Raw genomic sequence first — 18437 nt, 5'->3', positions numbered from 1 at the left:
TTTTATGCGGACCTATTTATACAGTGACCTTGGCTAGTTAAATGCTAAATATCAGCACTCGAGCCAAGTGGTTCGAGAAGGAAACCGCCCGCCTTCTTTCCTCCTCGAAATGCACCACTTGTTCCTCTGATCCCATCCCCACCAACTTACTTACCATCTCTCATACTATCACACCCCCTCCATCTGTCATATCCTCAACCTCTCTCTCTCCACTGCAACTGTCCCTGACACCTTCAAGCATGCCGTAGTCACACCTCTCCTCAAAAAACCATCACTTGACCCTACCTGTCCCTCCAACTACCACCCCATCTCCCTCCTAACCTTCCTCTCCAAAATACTTGAGTGTGCTGTTCACAGCCGCTGCCTTGATTTTCTCTCCTCTCATGCCATCCTCGATCCGCTTCAATACGGTTTTCGCCCTCTACACTCGACAGAAACAGCACTCTCTAAAGTCTGTAATGACCTGTTCCTTGCCAAATCCAGAGGCCCCTACTCCATCCTCATCCTCCTTGATCTATCCGCCACTTTTGACACTGTCAATCATGATTTACTTCTTGCCACACTGTCCTCTCATTTGGGTTCCAGGGTTCTGTCCTCTCCTGGTTCTCCTCCTATCTCTCCCACCGCACCTTCAGAGTACACTCTCATGGATCTTCCTCCACCCCCATCCTGCTCTCTGTTGGAGTTCCCCAGGGATCTGTCCTTGGACCCCTTCTTTTTTCAATCTACACCTCTTCCCTGGGCTCACTGATCTCATCTCATGGTTTCCAGTATCATCTTTATGCTGATGACACCCAGCTGTATCTCTCCACACCAGACATCACCGCGGAGACCCAGGCCAAGGTACCAGCCTGCTTATCCGACATTGCTGCATGGATGTCCAACCACCACCTGAAACTGAACATGTCCAAGACCGAGCTTATCGTCTTTCCACCAAAACCCACTTCTCCTCTTCCTCCACTCTCTATCTCAGTTGATGGCACCCTCATCCTCCCCGTCTCATCTGCCCGCAACCTCGGAGTCATCTTCGACTCCTCCCTCTCCTTCTCTGCGCATATCCAGCAGATAGCCAAGACGTGTCGCTTCTTTCTCTTTAACATCAGCAAAATTCGCCCTTTCCTCTCTGAGCACACCACCCGTACTCTCGTCCACGCTCTCATTACCTCTCGCCTTGACTACTGCAACCTACTCCTCACTGGCCTCCCACTTAGCCATCTATCCCCCCTTCAATCTGTTCAGAACTCTGCTGCACGTCTTATATTCCGCCTGAACCGATATACTCATATCACCCCTCTCCTCAGGTCACTTCACTGGCTTCCAATCAGATACCGCATACAGTTCAAGCTTCTCCTTCTTACCTACAAATGCACTCAGTCTGCAGCCCCTCATTACCTCTCTACCCTCATTTCCCCTTACGTTCCCGTCCGTAACCTCCGCTCACAGGACAAATCCCTCCTCTCAGTACCCTTCTCCACCACCGCCAACTCCAGGCTCCGCTCATTCTGCCTCGCCTCACCCTATGCTTGGAATAAACTTCCTGAGCCCATACGTCAAGCCCCCTCCCTACCCATCTTTAAATCTTTGCTCAAAGCCCACCTCTTCAATGTTGCTTTTGGCACCTAACCTTTATACCCTTCAGGAAATCTAGATTGCCCCAATTTGACTGCCCCTATTTGACTGACTGTACATTTGTCCTTTAGATTGTAAGCTCCTTGAGCAGGGACTGTCCTTCTATGTTAAATTGTAGTAGTACTTTAGAAATGTCAAGTAGTAGTAGAAGTAGTAAGTGCTGACTCTGCCCCCAGAACGCCCTCAAAATAGCCAGTTTTAAGTTCGGTGCTAACCGGACATTTCCAGCAGCACTAACTGGTTAAGTGCCCCTGAAACTGACCGGTAAGTCCGAACAGGCGATTTAACCAGCCAGGAGCCGTTTCTGGCCAGTTAAATCTCTTTGAATATGGCCCCCCCCCCCCCCCCCCCCCCCCAAAAAAAAAAATGTGTGTGTGTTTTTTTAAACTTTAACCTCGGGAGTCACCTGTTTACTAGCTGATCCTGGATACTGCTGTGAGGACTTGCTGGATCAAAAGCAGGCACTAGGAATCAAATAGAACAAAATGAGAGAGGAAGCGAGAAGAATTCATCACATAAACTGCTATTATAGGCAAAGTATATATGATATAAGAGATGCCATCTCACTTTGACTACGATAAGAGGCCTGCAACGCACAGCTAAGCAAGTCTATCTTCCTCAATCAGCCAGAGATGTATAGTGACACTATTTCCTATGCTTCTTGATATGCCATAAAATATCTAGAAGGGAGAAACGCATTGGTATTCTATTATTTGTTTTTTTTGTTGTTTTTTTTTTAAAATAATAAACGGGTTAAGAACAAGAAATATACCAGTCTTAGCCAACGAAATGGCCCTGCAACTGTGCATGGAAACAGACCATCTGTGCAAGAAGAGGGCAAAAGCACCAGTTGGTCCACTCATCCAATTACCTAACTGGTCTCATGGCTCCACAAGTTTATGTATTCAACAACTGTTTCCCATGAAAAAATAGGTTCAAAATGGGCTTCAATATTCCTAGTCATACTATATGCAGTGTTGCATTGTTTTACCTTTGTTTTCCCCTTGTTCTCCAATAATCCAAGCTTCTTTTCCAGAGATGTGAGCCTTCAAAATATTTTCAATGATATACTGAAATCTTTCAGAATCCAGATTGCATCCTATTCCAATGACTTGATTCTCTGGAAGTCCACTCAGTTTCCAGGCAACATAAGTCATGATTTCAACTAAATATTGCAGAAAGCATCGGTAAATGCAAAATTACAACATATAGTGAAACTACTGTGAGGAAAACAAAATCCAGAGCACAATTATTAGCGTGTGAATGGTCAACCCCCACCACCATCTCTAGTGAAAATTAAATTGACTTCTTGTTCAGCAGTTGTTGCAATGTTATAAAATAAGTTCACTTATCAGAATTACAGATTTGCAGCATTATAATTTGTTTTTAAATATATGACAACTGATCTGGGACAGATGACACACAGGTGAAACCCAGTTCAATCTGACAAGGACTGAGAAAACTACAAAGGTAGCATTCACTGCTCCTGAAGAGGAGACCCTGGTGCTGCTGAAGAGGGCCACTCTCTTTCACTTGTGGCAGCCACAATCTTTGTCTCTCATCTAGGTAAACTATGGTTGATAGTCTTGGGCTGAAGATATGTGGGAAAAAAGCCAAGCAAAATACCTAACAAAAGATTCCTTTTACCACAGTGAACTAATGATTGGCACATACTAAATGCTAAGAAAACCATAGGAATAAAATTATCTTCTTAGTGCAAGCTAAATCTGTTAGTGTACCTTAGTAAAAGGAGCCCAAGTGTACAAAAAAATTCATAGCAACCCTTATCAACAGGAGATTGAGCAGTAAATTAGCTAAGAAAGCCAAAAAACACAAAGTCAAAAGAAGACATCTCCACAAAATATTCAGAGGCAGCAGTAGTTTACAGGACAATCTAAATATTTTACATTATGTCTTTCAAAAGATTTACAACCTATTTTGTAACACAAAGGCCCTCTGGCAAAATATAATTGACCTTGGATTGTGGTAGTGCCCTATCTTTCAAATCTATAACCGCCACTAATGGTCAGTTACATTCCCAACAGCTCTTACTCCATTAAAGACTACTGCTCCTTAACAGAGTCACAAGTGGATATTGTGCTGCAACTACATCTTAACTATGTAAATAAATACAATGCTTTTGACCTCAGATGATAAGGCTTGATAAGTCTATAAAATCATCCCCTATGGGTACCTTATTTGGAAAATGGATCATTGTGGTCCCCTTTCTAGAGGAGGACATCCAAATTGTAGACTTGTAAGCAACCTAGATACTCATGCTTGATGGGTGGGATAGTAAGCCCTTGTTAAACTTGGAAACTTGGATTATTATATAAAGCAAGTATAGTGGGGAAGAAATGCATCTTGCAGTACTGGATCCAAAATCAAACTGCCGATTTCTTGGTACTGGAGAAATGCATTTCATAATTTTACACTTTTGGAGGCACCAGATGCATGTCTCACTGACCAATGGAAAAAAAAAGATTTGTGGTCTATTTGGAAACCATATATTCAAGATTTTCCAATTCCACCTTCAGCACAAAGCTTGGCTATAATTTGCAACTTAAGATGGGCCATCCTTTTATGTTTGTAAGGCCTTATGGGGATGGAAATGGGTGGGCTGTATAAAGGGAAGCTGTTCTGTCATGGAGGGTTATAAGAAACAAAGCTCTCTACCATGTTTTATATATTTGTTGGTGATATTAGATTAAATTGTTTAAGTTTTACCTTTGTTTTTGTATCTGTTTTTTAAATATTTTAATAAAAAGATTTCAAAGTAAACTACATCTTAATCTCATGAATCATGCCAAGGAAGCTGCATGGAGACCAGCAATTCAACAAGCAGATGAGGGAACCATGAATAATGGAAACCAACAACTACCAAGATCGTGGCAATGAGAAGGAGATGCAAGAGGTATGGGAGTAATGAACCATTCGATGTTCTCATACTATTACAGATTTACCTGGCTGAGATGCAACCAGTAATACACTATTTTGACCATAATGCGCCACAGCAGGTACGATTTCTCGATACAGCTCCACATTGCTCTGCAGTACACTCAGATAGGACTGAGTGCTGCTCCAAGAGTTAACAGTAAACACCACCACTTTTGAGCCAGCAACAGTAGTGATATCTAGGAAGAAATAAAATAAATAAAAACAAAAGTGTGATTAAAGGTGTTCTAATATATGTATGTGTGATTATATACAGAACAGTCTCGATTATCCGATGTAAATGGGACCGATCCGTTGTCAGATAATACAGAAAACACTACAGAAACCCCTCAAACAATACATAAACAAAGACACAGAATTTCCGATTTTCAAAAATTGTTCTAAAACAAAGATTTTTAATAGAAATAAATGCGATGATATCACTGGGGGGTCTGTTGGATACACTGTACATATATTAGAACCACCTTTGTTAAACTACATTTTCATTGTTCGATACACTTAGACATTTTGGTGCTTTGACTGATGCAAATGATGTACAAAACTTTTAATGACATGAAATCCAAAGGTTGAAGCAGGGTGAGCAGCAACAGTGAAGAGCACATGAGTACAAAACCTCAAAGTCTGACTTTGGCCCAAACTCTTTCTGTAATTTTGTGCTTTACTTTTCCCAACCTGTAACTGTTGATTTCTTCAAGTTTAAAAGGCAATTTGTTTGTACAGGCATTCCTGGCTGAGTTTGCTCAGGCAGTATGTGTTGTTATGTTCTATTTGAACGTTATGTATGTGCTTTTGTAACTCACCTGGGCTAAACATATTTTAAATAAATAAATAAATTTGTCAAAAGGTTCCTCCCATGGCAGAAAGCATAAGAAATTCAGATCTGGTTCATTTCCTTCCTGCTCATGTCACAAAGTGGCTGGTCAAACACAGAAGAGGGATAGCATTTAATTTCTCTCTTGTTTAGTGCTTGCTTCCAGGGGCTGAACAACCAACCAACCACCTTCTCTCCTAGACAGTGTGTCAGAAAGCTGCTGCATAGCTTAGTGTTCAAATAGCATGCAACACCACCCCAAGAGCAGCATGTTATCGGAGGTCTAAGTGGTGTCGCAGCTTCCCAACCCGCTCCACAGGAGGAAAGAAGGTAATTGGTTGTATAGCTCCATGAAACAAACACTAAACCAAACAGAAAATAACTTTTAAATAAAAAGAATATATATATTTTTTCTCCTTTTAACCCTACATTCAAGGATAATGAGAAAAACATCATCACAAGGTAAAATTATGTATCATACCTGATAATTTTCTTTCCATTAATCATAGCTGATCAATCCATAGACTGGTGGGTTGTGTCCATCTACCAGCAGGTGGAGATAGAGAGCAATCCTTTTGCCTCCCTATATGTGGTCATGTGCTGCCGGAAACTCCTCAGTATGTCGATATCCAAGCTCCATCCGCAGGACTCAGCACTTAGAGAATTACACCCACAAAGGGACACTCTGCCCAGCTCACCACCGCCGAAACGGGGGAGGGGAATTAACCCAGCTCATCCCCACACAAGTGGGGGAGGGGAATCCGTCCAGCTCATCCCCGCGGAGCAGGGGAGGGACTCCACACCCGCCGATGCGGGGGGATCTGGCTTATCCTGCAACCGCGGGAGGAGCTGACTGACCCTAACACCGCCGAAGCGGGAGGGGTACAAAGCTGCCCTACAGCCGCATGAAGCGGGAGGGAGCGCCGGCAGAATTTAGGTCTCAATCCAGCCCCGTAAAACGGAGGGGAGAGGAATGCAGCAGCTCACTGTAACACAAACTCGTCTCACCTCTTGAAGAATCCAATTGGAAAAACTTGAACACGAAGTCCTCCTGAACAGGAACTGAAGACTAAACTTGAATCTGAAATGCAACCAGAATATAAACAGTACAGATATCTGGGAGGGGCTATGGATTGATCAGCTATGATTAATGGAAAGAAAATTATCAGCTATGATACATAATTTTACCTTCCATATCATCATGCTGATCAATCCATAGACTGGTGGGATGTACCGAAGCAGTACTCACCCAGGGCGGGACATAGAAATCCCTGACCGCAACACTGAAGCTCCAAACTGGGCCTCCGCCCGAGCAGCCACAGTCAAGCGGTAATGCCTGGAGAAGGTATGGGCCGATGCCCAAGTTGCCGCCTTGCATATCTCTTCCAAGGAGACGGACCCGGCCTCTGCCATCGAGGCCGCCTGAGCTCTAGTGGAGTGAGCCTTCAGCTGAATAGGCGGCACCTTCCCCGCGGCCACATAAGCCAATCAATGGCTTCCTTGACCCATCTTGCCACTGTAGGCTTAGAAGCCTGCAGACCCTTACGAGGACCTGCAAACAGGACAAACAGATGATCCGATTTCCGGAAATCATTGGTCACTTCCAAGTATCTGATGATGACTCGTCTCACATCCAGATATTTGAGAGCAGAGTATTCCTCTGGGTAGTCCTCCCTACGAAAGGAAGGGAGACAGAGCTGCTGATTCACATGGAAGCGAGAAACAATCTTGGGCAGGAAGGAAGGCACTGTGCGAATAGTCACTCCTGCCTCAGTGAACTACAGAAAAGGCTCTCGACATGAGAGTGCCTGGAGCTCGGAAACTCTTCTGGCTGAAGTGATAGCCACCAAAAAGACTGCTTTCAACGTCAGGTCTTTCAGAGATGCCCTAGACAAGGGTTCAAAAGGCGGCTTCTGCAAGGCTCTTAGCACCAGGTTGAGATTCCACGCAGGCACCACTGAGTGCAGAGGAGGGCGCAGGTGATTAACTCCCTTGAGAAAGCGCACCACATCTGGCTGCGAAGCCAGGGAAGCACCCTTCAGGCGGCCCCTGAAGCAAGCCAGAGCCGCTACCTGGACTTTAAGGGAACTGAGCGACAGGCCTTTCTCCAGACCTTCTTGCAGGAACGCCAACACTGAAGAAATTGGAGCAGTGAAGGGAGAAAGTGAGCCTGCTTCACACCACGCTGCAAAGGTACGCCAAACCCTGGCGTAAGCAGTAGAAGTAGAGCGCTTCCTCGTTCTCAGCATAGTGGCGATGACCTTGTCTGAGAAGTCCTTCTTTCTCAGACGCTGCCGCTCAATAGCCAGGCCGTAAGACCAAAGGGGGAGGGATCCTCCATCACCACGGGACCCTGATGTAACAGGCCCTGCTCCACTGGCAGCCGCAGAGGATCGTCGACTGAGAGCCTGATCAAGTCCGCATACCAGGGACGTCTGGGCCAGTCCGGACCCACCAGGATTATCCGGCCCGGATGCTTTGCCACCCTGTCTAGCACCCTGCCCAACATGGGCCAGGGCGGGAACACATAGAGAAGCTCTTGTGTCGGCCACTGTTGGAGAAGAGCATCTACTCCCAGGGATCGAGGGACCCATCCTCCGCTGAAAAAGCGCGGCACTTGGCACTTGGCAATTGGCCGATGACGCCATCAGATCTAGGCTCGGCTGGCCCCAGCTCTTCGTGATGTCCAAGAACGCTTGAGCAGATAGCTGCCACTCTCCGGGCTCCAAGGTATGGCGACTGAGAAAGTCCACCTTGACATTCATGACTCCGGCAATGTGGGCCGCTGACAGCTGTTCCAGGTTCGCTTCCGCCCACTGGCATAGATTCATGGCCTCCTTGGCTAGAGGGGCGCTCTTGGTACCTCCCTGGCGGTTGACATAGGCCACAGCCGTGGCATTGTCCGACAGGACCCGTACTGGCTTCAACGCCAGTACCGGGATGAACTCCAAAAGCGCCAACCGAATGGCTCTGAGTTCCAGGAGGTTGATAGACCACTTTGCCTCTGCAGGAGACCAGAGCCCCTGCGCTGTCCTTCCCAAGCAGTGGGCTCCCCAGCCCGACAAAGAGGCGTCCGTCGTGACGACAATCCACTCCGGGGTCACCAGAGGCATTCCTGCAGACAACTTGTCTGTCTGCATCCACCAGCTCAGCGCCTTGCGCACTGCTGGGTCCAAGGGAAGGCGCACAGCATAATCCTCCGACATCGGAGTCCAGCACTGCAGCAGAGAGAGTTGTAGTGGTCTCATATGAGCCCTGGCCCAGGGCACTACTACCATCGTGGCCGTCATAGAGCCCAACAGCTGCACATAGTCCCAAGCCCGAAGAGGAGAGGCTACTAGGAACTGGTCCACCTGAGCCTGAAGTTTGACAATCCGATTGTCTGGCAGGAACACTCTGCCCACTTGGGTGTCGAATCGAACTCCCAGATACTCCAGGGACTGAGTCGGGCGCAGCTGGCTCTTCTCCCAGTTGATGATCCACCCCAGGGAGCTCAAAAGAGCAACCACCCGGTCCACAGCTTTGCCGCACTCTGCATAAGAGGGGGCTCGGATCAACCAGTCGTCCAGATAAGGATGGACTTGTACTCCTTCCTTTCGCAGGAAGGCCGCGATGACCACCATTACTTTGGAGAAGGTCCGCGGAGCAGTAGCCAACCCGAAAGGGAGGGCTCTGAACTGGAAGTGTCGGCCCAGGACTGCAAAACGCAGAAAGCGTTGATGAGGAGGCCAGATGGGAATATGCAGGTACGCTTCCTTGATGTCCAAGGAAGCCAAGAACTCTCCTGCCTTCACTGCCGCTATAACAGAGCGGAGAGTCTCCATGCGAAAGTGCCGCACTTTCAAGGCCCGATTGACCCCTTTGAGGTCGAGGATAGGCCGTACAGAACCTCCTTTCTTTGGTACCACAAAGTAAATGGAGTAACGTCCCTTGCCAATCTGATTTTCTGGCACCGGAACGACCGCACCCAGGCTTATCAGGTTGTCCAAGGTCTGTTGCACTGCCACAGCTTTGACTGGAGACTTGCAGGGAGAGAGTACAAACCCGTCTCTTAAGGGTCGGCAGAACTCTAACTTGTAGCCGTCTCTGATGACTTCCAGCACCCAAGCGTCTGAAGTTACTCTGGTCCACTCGCCCAAAAACGAGGACAGGCGTCCTCCAATCTGCACTGGGCCATGGATCAGGACCCCGTCATTGGGTACGAGACCCTGGGGGAGGACCGGAGGGCGTACCTCCGGGACGGCGGTCTCTGCGAAAGGAATGCTGCCTGGGGGAGAAGTTCCTTTGAAGGAAGAGGGGGCAGAGGAGCCCGACTTGCCCGGGCGGTACCGACGGGCTTCCTGAAACCGTCCTCTGGAGATACCGGGGCGAGCACTAGCCCGAGTCCTGACCTCTGGTAACCTCTTGCCCTTAGACATGCCGAGATCGGTCACGATTTTGTCCAGCTCGACCCCAAAGAGCAGCTTGCCTTTAAAAGGCAACTTAGCCAGGCGGGACTTAGAGGCGTGGTCCGCAGACCAATGTTTCAGCCAAAGCCAGCGCCGCGCAGACTGTCTGAGCCATGCCTTTAGCCGAGGCTCTCAAGACATCATACAGTAAGTCTGCCAAATAAGCCAAGCCCAATTCCAGGGCCGGCCAGTCAGCCCTCAAGGAAGGATCCGAGGGGGAAGCCCGCTGCACCATCGTCAGGCACGCCCTGGCCACATAGGAGCCGCAAACTGAGGCCTGCAAACTTAAGGCAGCCTCCTCGAAGGATGACCTTAAAGCCGCTTCCAATCTTCTGTCTTGGGCGTCCTTTAGTGCCGTGCCACCTTCCACCGGCAACGCCGTTTTCTTAGTCACCGCAGTGATTAAAGAATCCACGGTAGGCCAAATAAAGGCCTCACGTTCACTTTCAGGCAAAGGATAGAGGCGGGACATAGCCCTAGCAACTTTGAGGCTCGCTTCCGGGACATCCCATTGAGCCGAAATTAAGGTGTGCATGGCATCATGCACGTGGAAGGTTCTAGGCGGGCGCTTCGTCCCCAGCATAATGGCAGAGCCAACAGGGGCTGAGGGAGAGACGTCCTCTGGAGAGGAAATCTTCACAATGCTCATGGCCTGCAGTAACAGGTTGGGCAAATCCTCTGAGCGAAAGATCCGCGCTGCAGAGGGGTCATCCGCTCCATCCGAGCGGGAATCCGTCTCCTCCAAGGAATCCCCAAAGGACCATTGGGAGAACTCAGATACGCTGCCCTCATCTACATCAGAGGAAACAGCGTCCTCTAAGGCCTGGGAATCCACCCGAGGGCGTTTACTTCCGGGGGCCTCAACCCCGTTATCGGACAAGGGAGAAGGGGCAGCGTTTTGCATAAGGAAGGCCTGATGCAGCAGCAAAATAAACTCGGGGGAGAAACCCCCCAGACTGTGAATTTCAGCAGCCTGGGCCACAGCCCTAGACGCACCCTCAACCGGCGCTCGCAAGAGCGGGGGAGCAACATGCTGCGCATCCAAGATGGCGTCCGGCACGACACTCCGCGAAGGAGCCGCGCGGGAAGAACGGCGCTTAACTTTAGCCGCTTTTTTGCCGTCGCCCAAATCAAGGGCGGCCATGGCATGAACGTCTCCCAGCTCAAGGGCGGCCCAAGAAGAAGCCGTCCGAGCAGAGTGGCCAGCCAAGATGTCGGAGGCGAGCAGCGGGGGATGGGCGTTTATGGCGGGAAAAACCGCCGCGCAGGAGGAAGACCCGGGACACTGACCGGCCTCCAAACTGACACCCACCAAGGGCGAATCAGACTTTAAAACCCCCGCATCCCCGCTAGAAGCGCACACGCGGTCCAGGGAGCGATTCTTCGCGCCCTTGCCCTCCGACGCCATAGGCCACATGGAGATCAATCGGGGAACCCCCTGTCCGCTATAAAAAGGTAAAAATTACCTGCTTCTCGCTCCGAGCTGTAACGACCTGGTGTCCCAGTGAGTAGCTGCAATAAACGTTTAAATAAACGTCGAAATAAACGCCCTTAAGGACGTCCAAAATTTTTTTTTTTTTTTTTTTTAAACGGAGCCAGCGGGAGGGGGGAGAAAAGGAGGGACCTGGCGCCACCAGGTTTGCACTTGCTCAAGAAGAGCCCTCAACCCCAGGCACTCAACAAAACCTAAAAATTAGGCTTGGAGGCCTAGCCAGAGCTGCTGCTGTGTGTGACCACCACCTGCTGAGATAGAGAACATACTGAGGAGTTTCCGGCAGCACATGACCACATATAGGGAGGCAAAAGGATTGCTCTCTATCTCCACCTGCTGGTAGATGGACACAACCCACCAGTCTATGGATTGATCAGCATGATGATATGGAATCACTTTTACTTACTGTTTCTGTGTTTCTCATGAGAAACGATTACTGAAGATTTCTCATTTCAGCCAATCCAAAGGTGCGACATGAGAATTATTTTTATGGTGTTGAATTTCGATGGAAACATAAAGAAGTGAGACTTAAATAAATAATAAAAAAGTTTCCCCCTATTAGTGTTATCCATCTTTGAACATCACATTGCCCAGGTGGCATCCTAGGCAGTTCTGGGATTCTAACTGGCTAAAAGGTTGAGGCACCTACTCCTTGGCACCAGCTCAGTGTTATTCATTGTCTGGCTGGCATCATCCTCTTGCCAACCGCCCTGGGCCTGGGTGTACCATTTTCGAGGCTCAAACCCTTCCAGAAATGGACAATTCAAAACCAGATCCTCTCCATCTCAGTATACAGCACTGTGGGACCTGAGTCCTGGGACCTACTCAGGCTGACAGATTTACAAATGGAAAAAGACAGGAATGTACTAATGGACAACATCTTTCACTGTGAGTGGAAAGCAGTTTGAGATATTTCCACATTAAAAGCCTCAAAAAACGCCATTCTCATGTAATTAACATGGATACAGTCCCCCCAACACAATATACAATGCCCAGATAAGGACAGAGAACCTTTGCTGATTTCCATGTTGGGCAGATTAAAAATATTCAGGTCCATAGCTCCTCCTCCTTTCGATGTGCCTTCAGCAAGATCGAGAAGCACAACTTTATCAGCGATACCCTATAAACAGAAAAGTCAGTCAGACATGCAACATATGCAGTAAAGCTCCCAGTAAAGAAGAAGAATGTGTCCTTAATTCAGTTAGCTCAGAGAAGCCACCATTGTGTTTGGACACAGTATACCCTGCTGTTTAACTAGATGTGCTGTTAGAAGGACTGCTTTGGACTTCATTTTCAAACAAAGAGGATACTATTTTGACCCCTGAGGCAGGTACTCTTCTGCGCAGAAACACAGCCCGTGTCGGGCCTTTTGCATTAAATTTCTACATTGTTCCAGTCCCAGTCTTGAGGATTCTTTTCTGTTTTCTTTGATGTCTTGTTTTGTGTAATTGTGTACCTTCTCTTTTGCTACTTACTGTTTGGAAGGATATAGAACAACAAACCAAACTGAATCAAGAACTTTAATTGACATTACAAACCTTGGTATCAAGACATGGGGCAGGGAGAAATCAGGTGCTGGATTAAGTAAGGAAACTTATATGCCGCCTACTCAGGACCAAAAATGGGAAAATTAGGTTCTTAACCTTGGTAATTTTCTTTCCTTTAGTCACAGCAGATGAATCCATTAACTGATGGGTTGTATCCGCCTACCAGCAGGTGGAGATAGAGAACAGTGAAAAGACCCAGTGACCCTGGACGTCTAGCTCCTCCTACCTTCAGTATATGAAACTTCCAAAGCAGAGTGAATAAGAAAGGTAAAACATTGTAAACTTTCCTCACAGTGAACAAATGCCCCAGAACCGGAGCAATAACCAAACAAAGGAGGGACGATCTCAACCTCCTGCCATAGAACAGTATGAAGAAACTCTGAGAGCTGGTCTTCAACTCCTCCCAATGAGATACAATATCTGCATGAAAGATCTGAACAAAAAAAACCAGACAGGGAGGGATCATGGATTCATCTGCTGTGACTAAAGGAAAGAAAATTACCAAGGTAAGAACCTAATTTTCCCTTCCTTGTCGTCAGCAGCAGATGAATCCATTAACTGATGGGATGTACAAAAGCACTCCCTACGTAGGGTGGGAAAAGGCAACTCCGTGAGCAAGCACCTGCGCTCCAAAATGCGCGTCCTGCCTCGCTGCCATATCCAGTCTGTAATGCTGTACAAACGAGAGCTGAGAAGCCCAAGTTGCCGCACGACAGATCTCCTGAAGAGAAAGGACATCCGTTTCAGCCTACGAGGAGGAAATCGCTCTCGTAGAATGCGCTTTAAACGCTTCAGGCGGAGACCGTCCTGAAAGCAGATACGCAGAAAAGATGACTTCCCTGATCCAACGGGCTATAGTGGCCTTAGACGCCTTACACCTGCGTTGAGGACCTGTCAACAAGACAAAAAGGTGAGACTTCTGGTGGAGCTGGGCAGCAAGATGGCCGCCGGAGAGTGAGCTCCGCCGGACCCCGAACGAGGCTCCTGGACCCACAGGCTCCGGACCCCCCCCCCTCTCCGGAAGATCGTATAGCTGCCTGGGGTTGGTGGGAGTGAGGGGGCACGGGAAGGAAGGCAGAGAATACCCAGCGGACCGGGGAGAACCGCAGAAGCTCCGAGCACAACACGCGAGCCAAGATGGAGGCCGGAGAAGGAGCGTGGTGAAAATCAAGGTGCGGGACCTGAGACCGGAACCGGCTGCGGGCAGAGAGAAGAGAGCCCCTGACGGACCAGGACCAGTGAGAACTGAGGCAGACGCAGTAAAGACCAGCGGGGAGAAAGAGTGACGGAGCCCCCCCCCCCCCGTCGGGGAATAGCAGCACCGGAGAGAGCAGAGGAGGTCAGCAGGGTGAGGACAACAGGAGGAGTGGTGGAGAATGGATAAGAGGGGCGGAGGAGGAGAGGTGGTGAAGGCAACCCCCCCCCCCCCTTGAAGAAAATAGTCCAAAGGAGTAGAGGGCACAGTGCAGGCTGAGCAAATAATCGGGACGCCAGGATAAGGTGCAACATAAGAGCTGAAGGAAAGCCTCCCCCTGGATTGACTAAAAGCTAAGAGCTGATAGATGGACGGAGGGTGGGGGGTGACTGCATCTTGACCCACAATAGAGTATAGACTACCGATTGGGAGGACTGTGTAAAGGTGAACATCTTGGGTGGTTACAAGCAAAACGTTTCTCACTCAGAGGTGGATAATACCAGGGTCCAAGATACCCAGCTCCAGGAGACTTGTGAACCAAAGAAAGTTAAGGAAAAGAGACAAGAAGGATGCCGCCAAAAAAAAACTTGGAAAAATTTCGGTATGCGGCAGACTCGGGGGGGGGGGGGGGGAGGCGAAACAGGAGGCGGCAGGAGCCAGTCAGGGAGTGGAAAAGATAATTGCGATTCCCTCAGACTTGGAGGAAGAATCCCCCAAAGAAGTGAGTGAGAATAATGAAGAAATAACTAAAGCAGACATGGTGGGCTGATTAAAGAGTTAAAGTCAGAAATGGAAGGAGTCCGAAAAGATATTCAAAGCGCACTGAGAGAGATCCGGACGGAGATTCGAGACCTGGGGTCACGGGTGGATGGAGTAGAAGAGAAGATGGAAATCGTCCAGGCTGAAGTGCAGAAAAAAAAAGGCAGAGGCACTTGTTACGGTAATAGAAATCCAACAGTTAAAAGACCAGGTGGAGGACCTGGAAAACAGATCTCGCTGTAATAATTTACGGTTTAAAGGAATCCCAGAACTGGATATTTTCAGTAATTGTGAGGTGGTGATTAAAGAATTGTGCCAATATATCTTGTGTTCAGTACTGGTCTCCGTATCTCAAAAAAGATATAGTAGAATTGGAAAAGGTACAGCGAAGGGCGACGAAAATGATAGTGGGGATGGGACGACTTTCCTATGAAGAGAGGCTGAGAAGGCTAGGGCTTTTCAGCTTGGAGAAGAGACGGCTGAGGGGAGATATGATAGAAGTGTATAAAATAATGAGTGGAATGGATCGGGTGGATGTGAAGCGACTGTTCACGCTATCCAAAAATACTAGGACTAGAGGGCATGAGTTGAAGCTACAGTGTGGTAAATTTAAAACGAATCGGAGAAAATTTTTCTTCACCCAACGTGTAATTAGACTCTGGAATTCGTTGCCGGAGAACGTGGTACGGGCGGTTAGCTTGACGGAGTTTAAAAAGGGGTTAGATAGATTCCTAAAGGACAAGTCCATAGACCGCTATTAAATGGACTTGGAAAAATTCCGCATTTTTAGGTATAACTTGTCTGGAATGTTTTTACGTTTGGGGAGCGTGCCAGGTGCCCTTGACCTGGATTGGTCACTGTCGGTGACAGGATGCTGGGCTAGATGGACCTTTGGTCTTTCCCAGTATGGCACTACTTATGTACTTATGTAAGTCCGGAGAGTGAAGGGGTGGAACGAGATATCAGCTTGCAATGGGTACTCGAAGTGCAGGCCCCCAACGGGAATCCACACCGAAAGATATCATAGCATGTTTTCTGGATTTTCCTACCAAAGAACTGATATTGGCAAAGGCAAGACAACAGAAGGTGATACAATGGAAAAATTACAAGATTGGAATTTATCAGGACTTGGCAGGAACCACGCTGCAAAAACAACGAGCAATGGGAGAAGTGACAGCCTACATGAGAGCTAAAGGGATTCGATACAGATGGCTTTTCCCCTTCGCCATATGGCTCACGGTGGCAGGAAAGTCACGAAAAGTGAAGACACCGGCAGAAGCATGGGCGGCGCTGAGACTGTTGGGATGTGAGGGACTTCCAGACCGAGAGCACCAACTACCAGAGGAGGTGGAACCAAGAACAGATTCGGCATGGCAGATGGTGACAAGCAGAGGGAAGAGGCACAATAGAAGCGCCTCCTGATGACTTCAGAGAGAAAGAACAGGGATAAGTTGGATGAACTTTCATGAACAAAGTTTAATTTTGATGTTGAGGGGGGGGGGGGGGGGGTGCTGGGGTAGAAGGGGAAGAGGAATACCCACTAGCGGGGGGGGAGGGGAGAGACTTGGGGTAAGCGGGGGCCTTGGGGGTAGGGGCGGAGCATCCTTTCTACCGACAGACCAAGTCATGCTTGGCGTGAAGGGAGGGGAGACAGGTCGAGGAATAGGGCAAGGGAAGGGGGAGGGAGAGGGATTAAAGGTGGGTTCCTGGAATGTCAATGGGCTTAACAACCCAGGGAAACTAACAAGGGTAATGAAAGAGTTAAACAGGTTGAAGTGGGAGGTGGTATTTTTGCAAGAGACACACTTGAGGCCCAGGGACGGGCATCTGCTACGAGGTAGATTGTATAAAGAGGTAGTGACACACCAAGGCATGGGGGGGGGGGGGGGGGGGCGGGAGAAGGGTGGGGGGAGTGGCCATACTGATAAGACAAACATGTAGGATGATCATTAAAAACGAATTCAAGGATACTACAGGGAGATGCGTAGCCCTTCAGGGATTGAAGGAGGTAACAATGATCAACATTTATGCCCCTAACACGGGACAGGGGGGATTTTTTCAAACATTATGGGAGGAGATTCAAGGGTTTATAGAGGGACAGGTGGGTTTATAGGTGGGAGGTGACTTCAATATAGCCCCAGATGCACGTTTAGATCACTCGGGTGGAGGAGGATATCAGTCGAGTGCGGGGAGAAAGGAACTTCATAACTTTTTGAGACAGATAGAATTGGTGGACAGCTGGAGGATGATACATGGTATGCAACGGAGATATACATTTTACTCCCATGCAGCGAGTTCCTATACTAGGATAGATGGGCTGTGGGTACACCGTAATTGTGCGCAGATAGTAGAGGACGCAGAAATAGAAACTATTCAAATCTCTGACCATGCTCCTGTGTGGATTAGACTACAGGGGTGGGGACATAGGAAGAGGAACACCACTTGGAAACTTAATGAGTCTCTGTTGGGAGAGGAACAGGTATGGGAGGAGGTAAAGGCCACCATACAGGAGTACTGGATAATTGATGACACAGGGGAAGTGGGGGATGCGACCTTGTGGGATGCAATGAAGGCAGTGGTGAGGGGAGTATTGATCAAATGGGGCACCAGGAAAAAAGGAGAGAGGGGGCAGGTGATGATGGCTTTGCAGTTGAGATTAAACAAGCTGGAAAGGACCCACCAGAGAAACCCATCAATAAGGGTATGGACAGAACTTAAAAAGATTAGGGGGGAGATGGAACGAACACAGATGGCGGAGGTTGAGTATATGAGATTGCGCCTCCACCAGCAGTATTTTGAATTTGCCAACAAATCAAGCTCTATGCTGGCCAGATGCCTGAGAGCTAAAAGGGGGAAGTCGACGATACAGAAACTAAGAGATGGAAAAGGCGGATGGGTGTATACTGATCAAGACATAGAAAAGGGTTTCTTAAAATATTACAAAGAACTGTATACAGCACAGGAGGGGGAACAGATGGAGAGTATAACAAGATATCTGGACCAGATCCCCCTGCGTAGTTTGAGCCAGGAGGAAAGCCAAAGAATTGGGGCGCCAATAGGACTGGGGGAAATACAGGGGGTCAATAAAAAACTTCCCAACGGTAAGGCCCCGGGATTGGATGGATACACGGCCCGGTTTTATAAACATTTCAAGAGTGTAGTTAGCTCTATGTTGCTATCGGTGGGAAATGGGTCCTGGAGGGAAGGGAGCTCCCGAGATCTATGCTGGAAGTGGGGGTGACGGTCTTGCCTAAACCTGGAATAGATCCAACTAGGTGTGGTTCTTATAGACCCATCTCCCTATTAAATGTAGATGTGAAAATTATTGCTAAAGTGTTGGCCAACAGACTGGGCAGACTGCTACCTAAATTGATACATACAGACCAATCGGGATTTATAGACAAGTGGGGAATAATATTAGAAGAACGCTACATCTGTTATGGGAGGCCCAGAAAACAGATTCGGGAATGGCCATGATGGATGCGGAAAAGGCATTCGACAGGGTACATTGGGGGTTCCTGCGGGAGGTGTTGGGCAGAATGGGATTAGGAGGGAATTTCAACTTATGGGTGGAAGCCTTGTATAGGAGTCCGAGAGCCTG

The 18437-nt window shown here is 48.3% G+C and overlaps 1 protein-coding gene across 4 annotated transcripts in view; it reads right to left on the bottom strand.

The window, feature by feature from the left end:
* Window positions 1-18437, bottom strand: part of UEVLD (UEV and lactate/malate dehyrogenase domains) — a 215733-nt gene that overhangs the window by 63569 nt on the left and 133727 nt on the right. For 2 of the 4 annotated variants that reach the window (XM_030201112.1, XM_030201113.1), the window contains exons 7-10: window positions 12347-12455; window positions 4593-4763; window positions 2621-2794; window positions 2036-2093 (exon numbers count right to left, since the gene is read on the bottom strand). In XM_030201112.1, the coding sequence (XP_030056972.1) occupies window positions 2036-2093; window positions 2621-2794; window positions 4593-4763; window positions 12347-12455 (512 nt within the window). The remainder of the gene's footprint in view (window positions 1-2035; window positions 2094-2620; window positions 2795-4592; window positions 4764-12346; window positions 12456-18437) is intronic. The other 2 variants (XM_030201115.1, XM_030201114.1) reach the window with 2 other exon arrangements.

Source organism: Microcaecilia unicolor, chromosome 4 (genome assembly GCF_901765095.1).
Source record: "Microcaecilia unicolor chromosome 4, aMicUni1.1, whole genome shotgun sequence".
NCBI classification, from domain to species: Eukaryota; Metazoa; Chordata; class Amphibia; order Gymnophiona; family Siphonopidae; genus Microcaecilia; species Microcaecilia unicolor.
The sequence above is the reverse complement of the archived record's forward strand: the minus strand, read 5'-3'. Positions and strand labels throughout refer to the sequence as shown.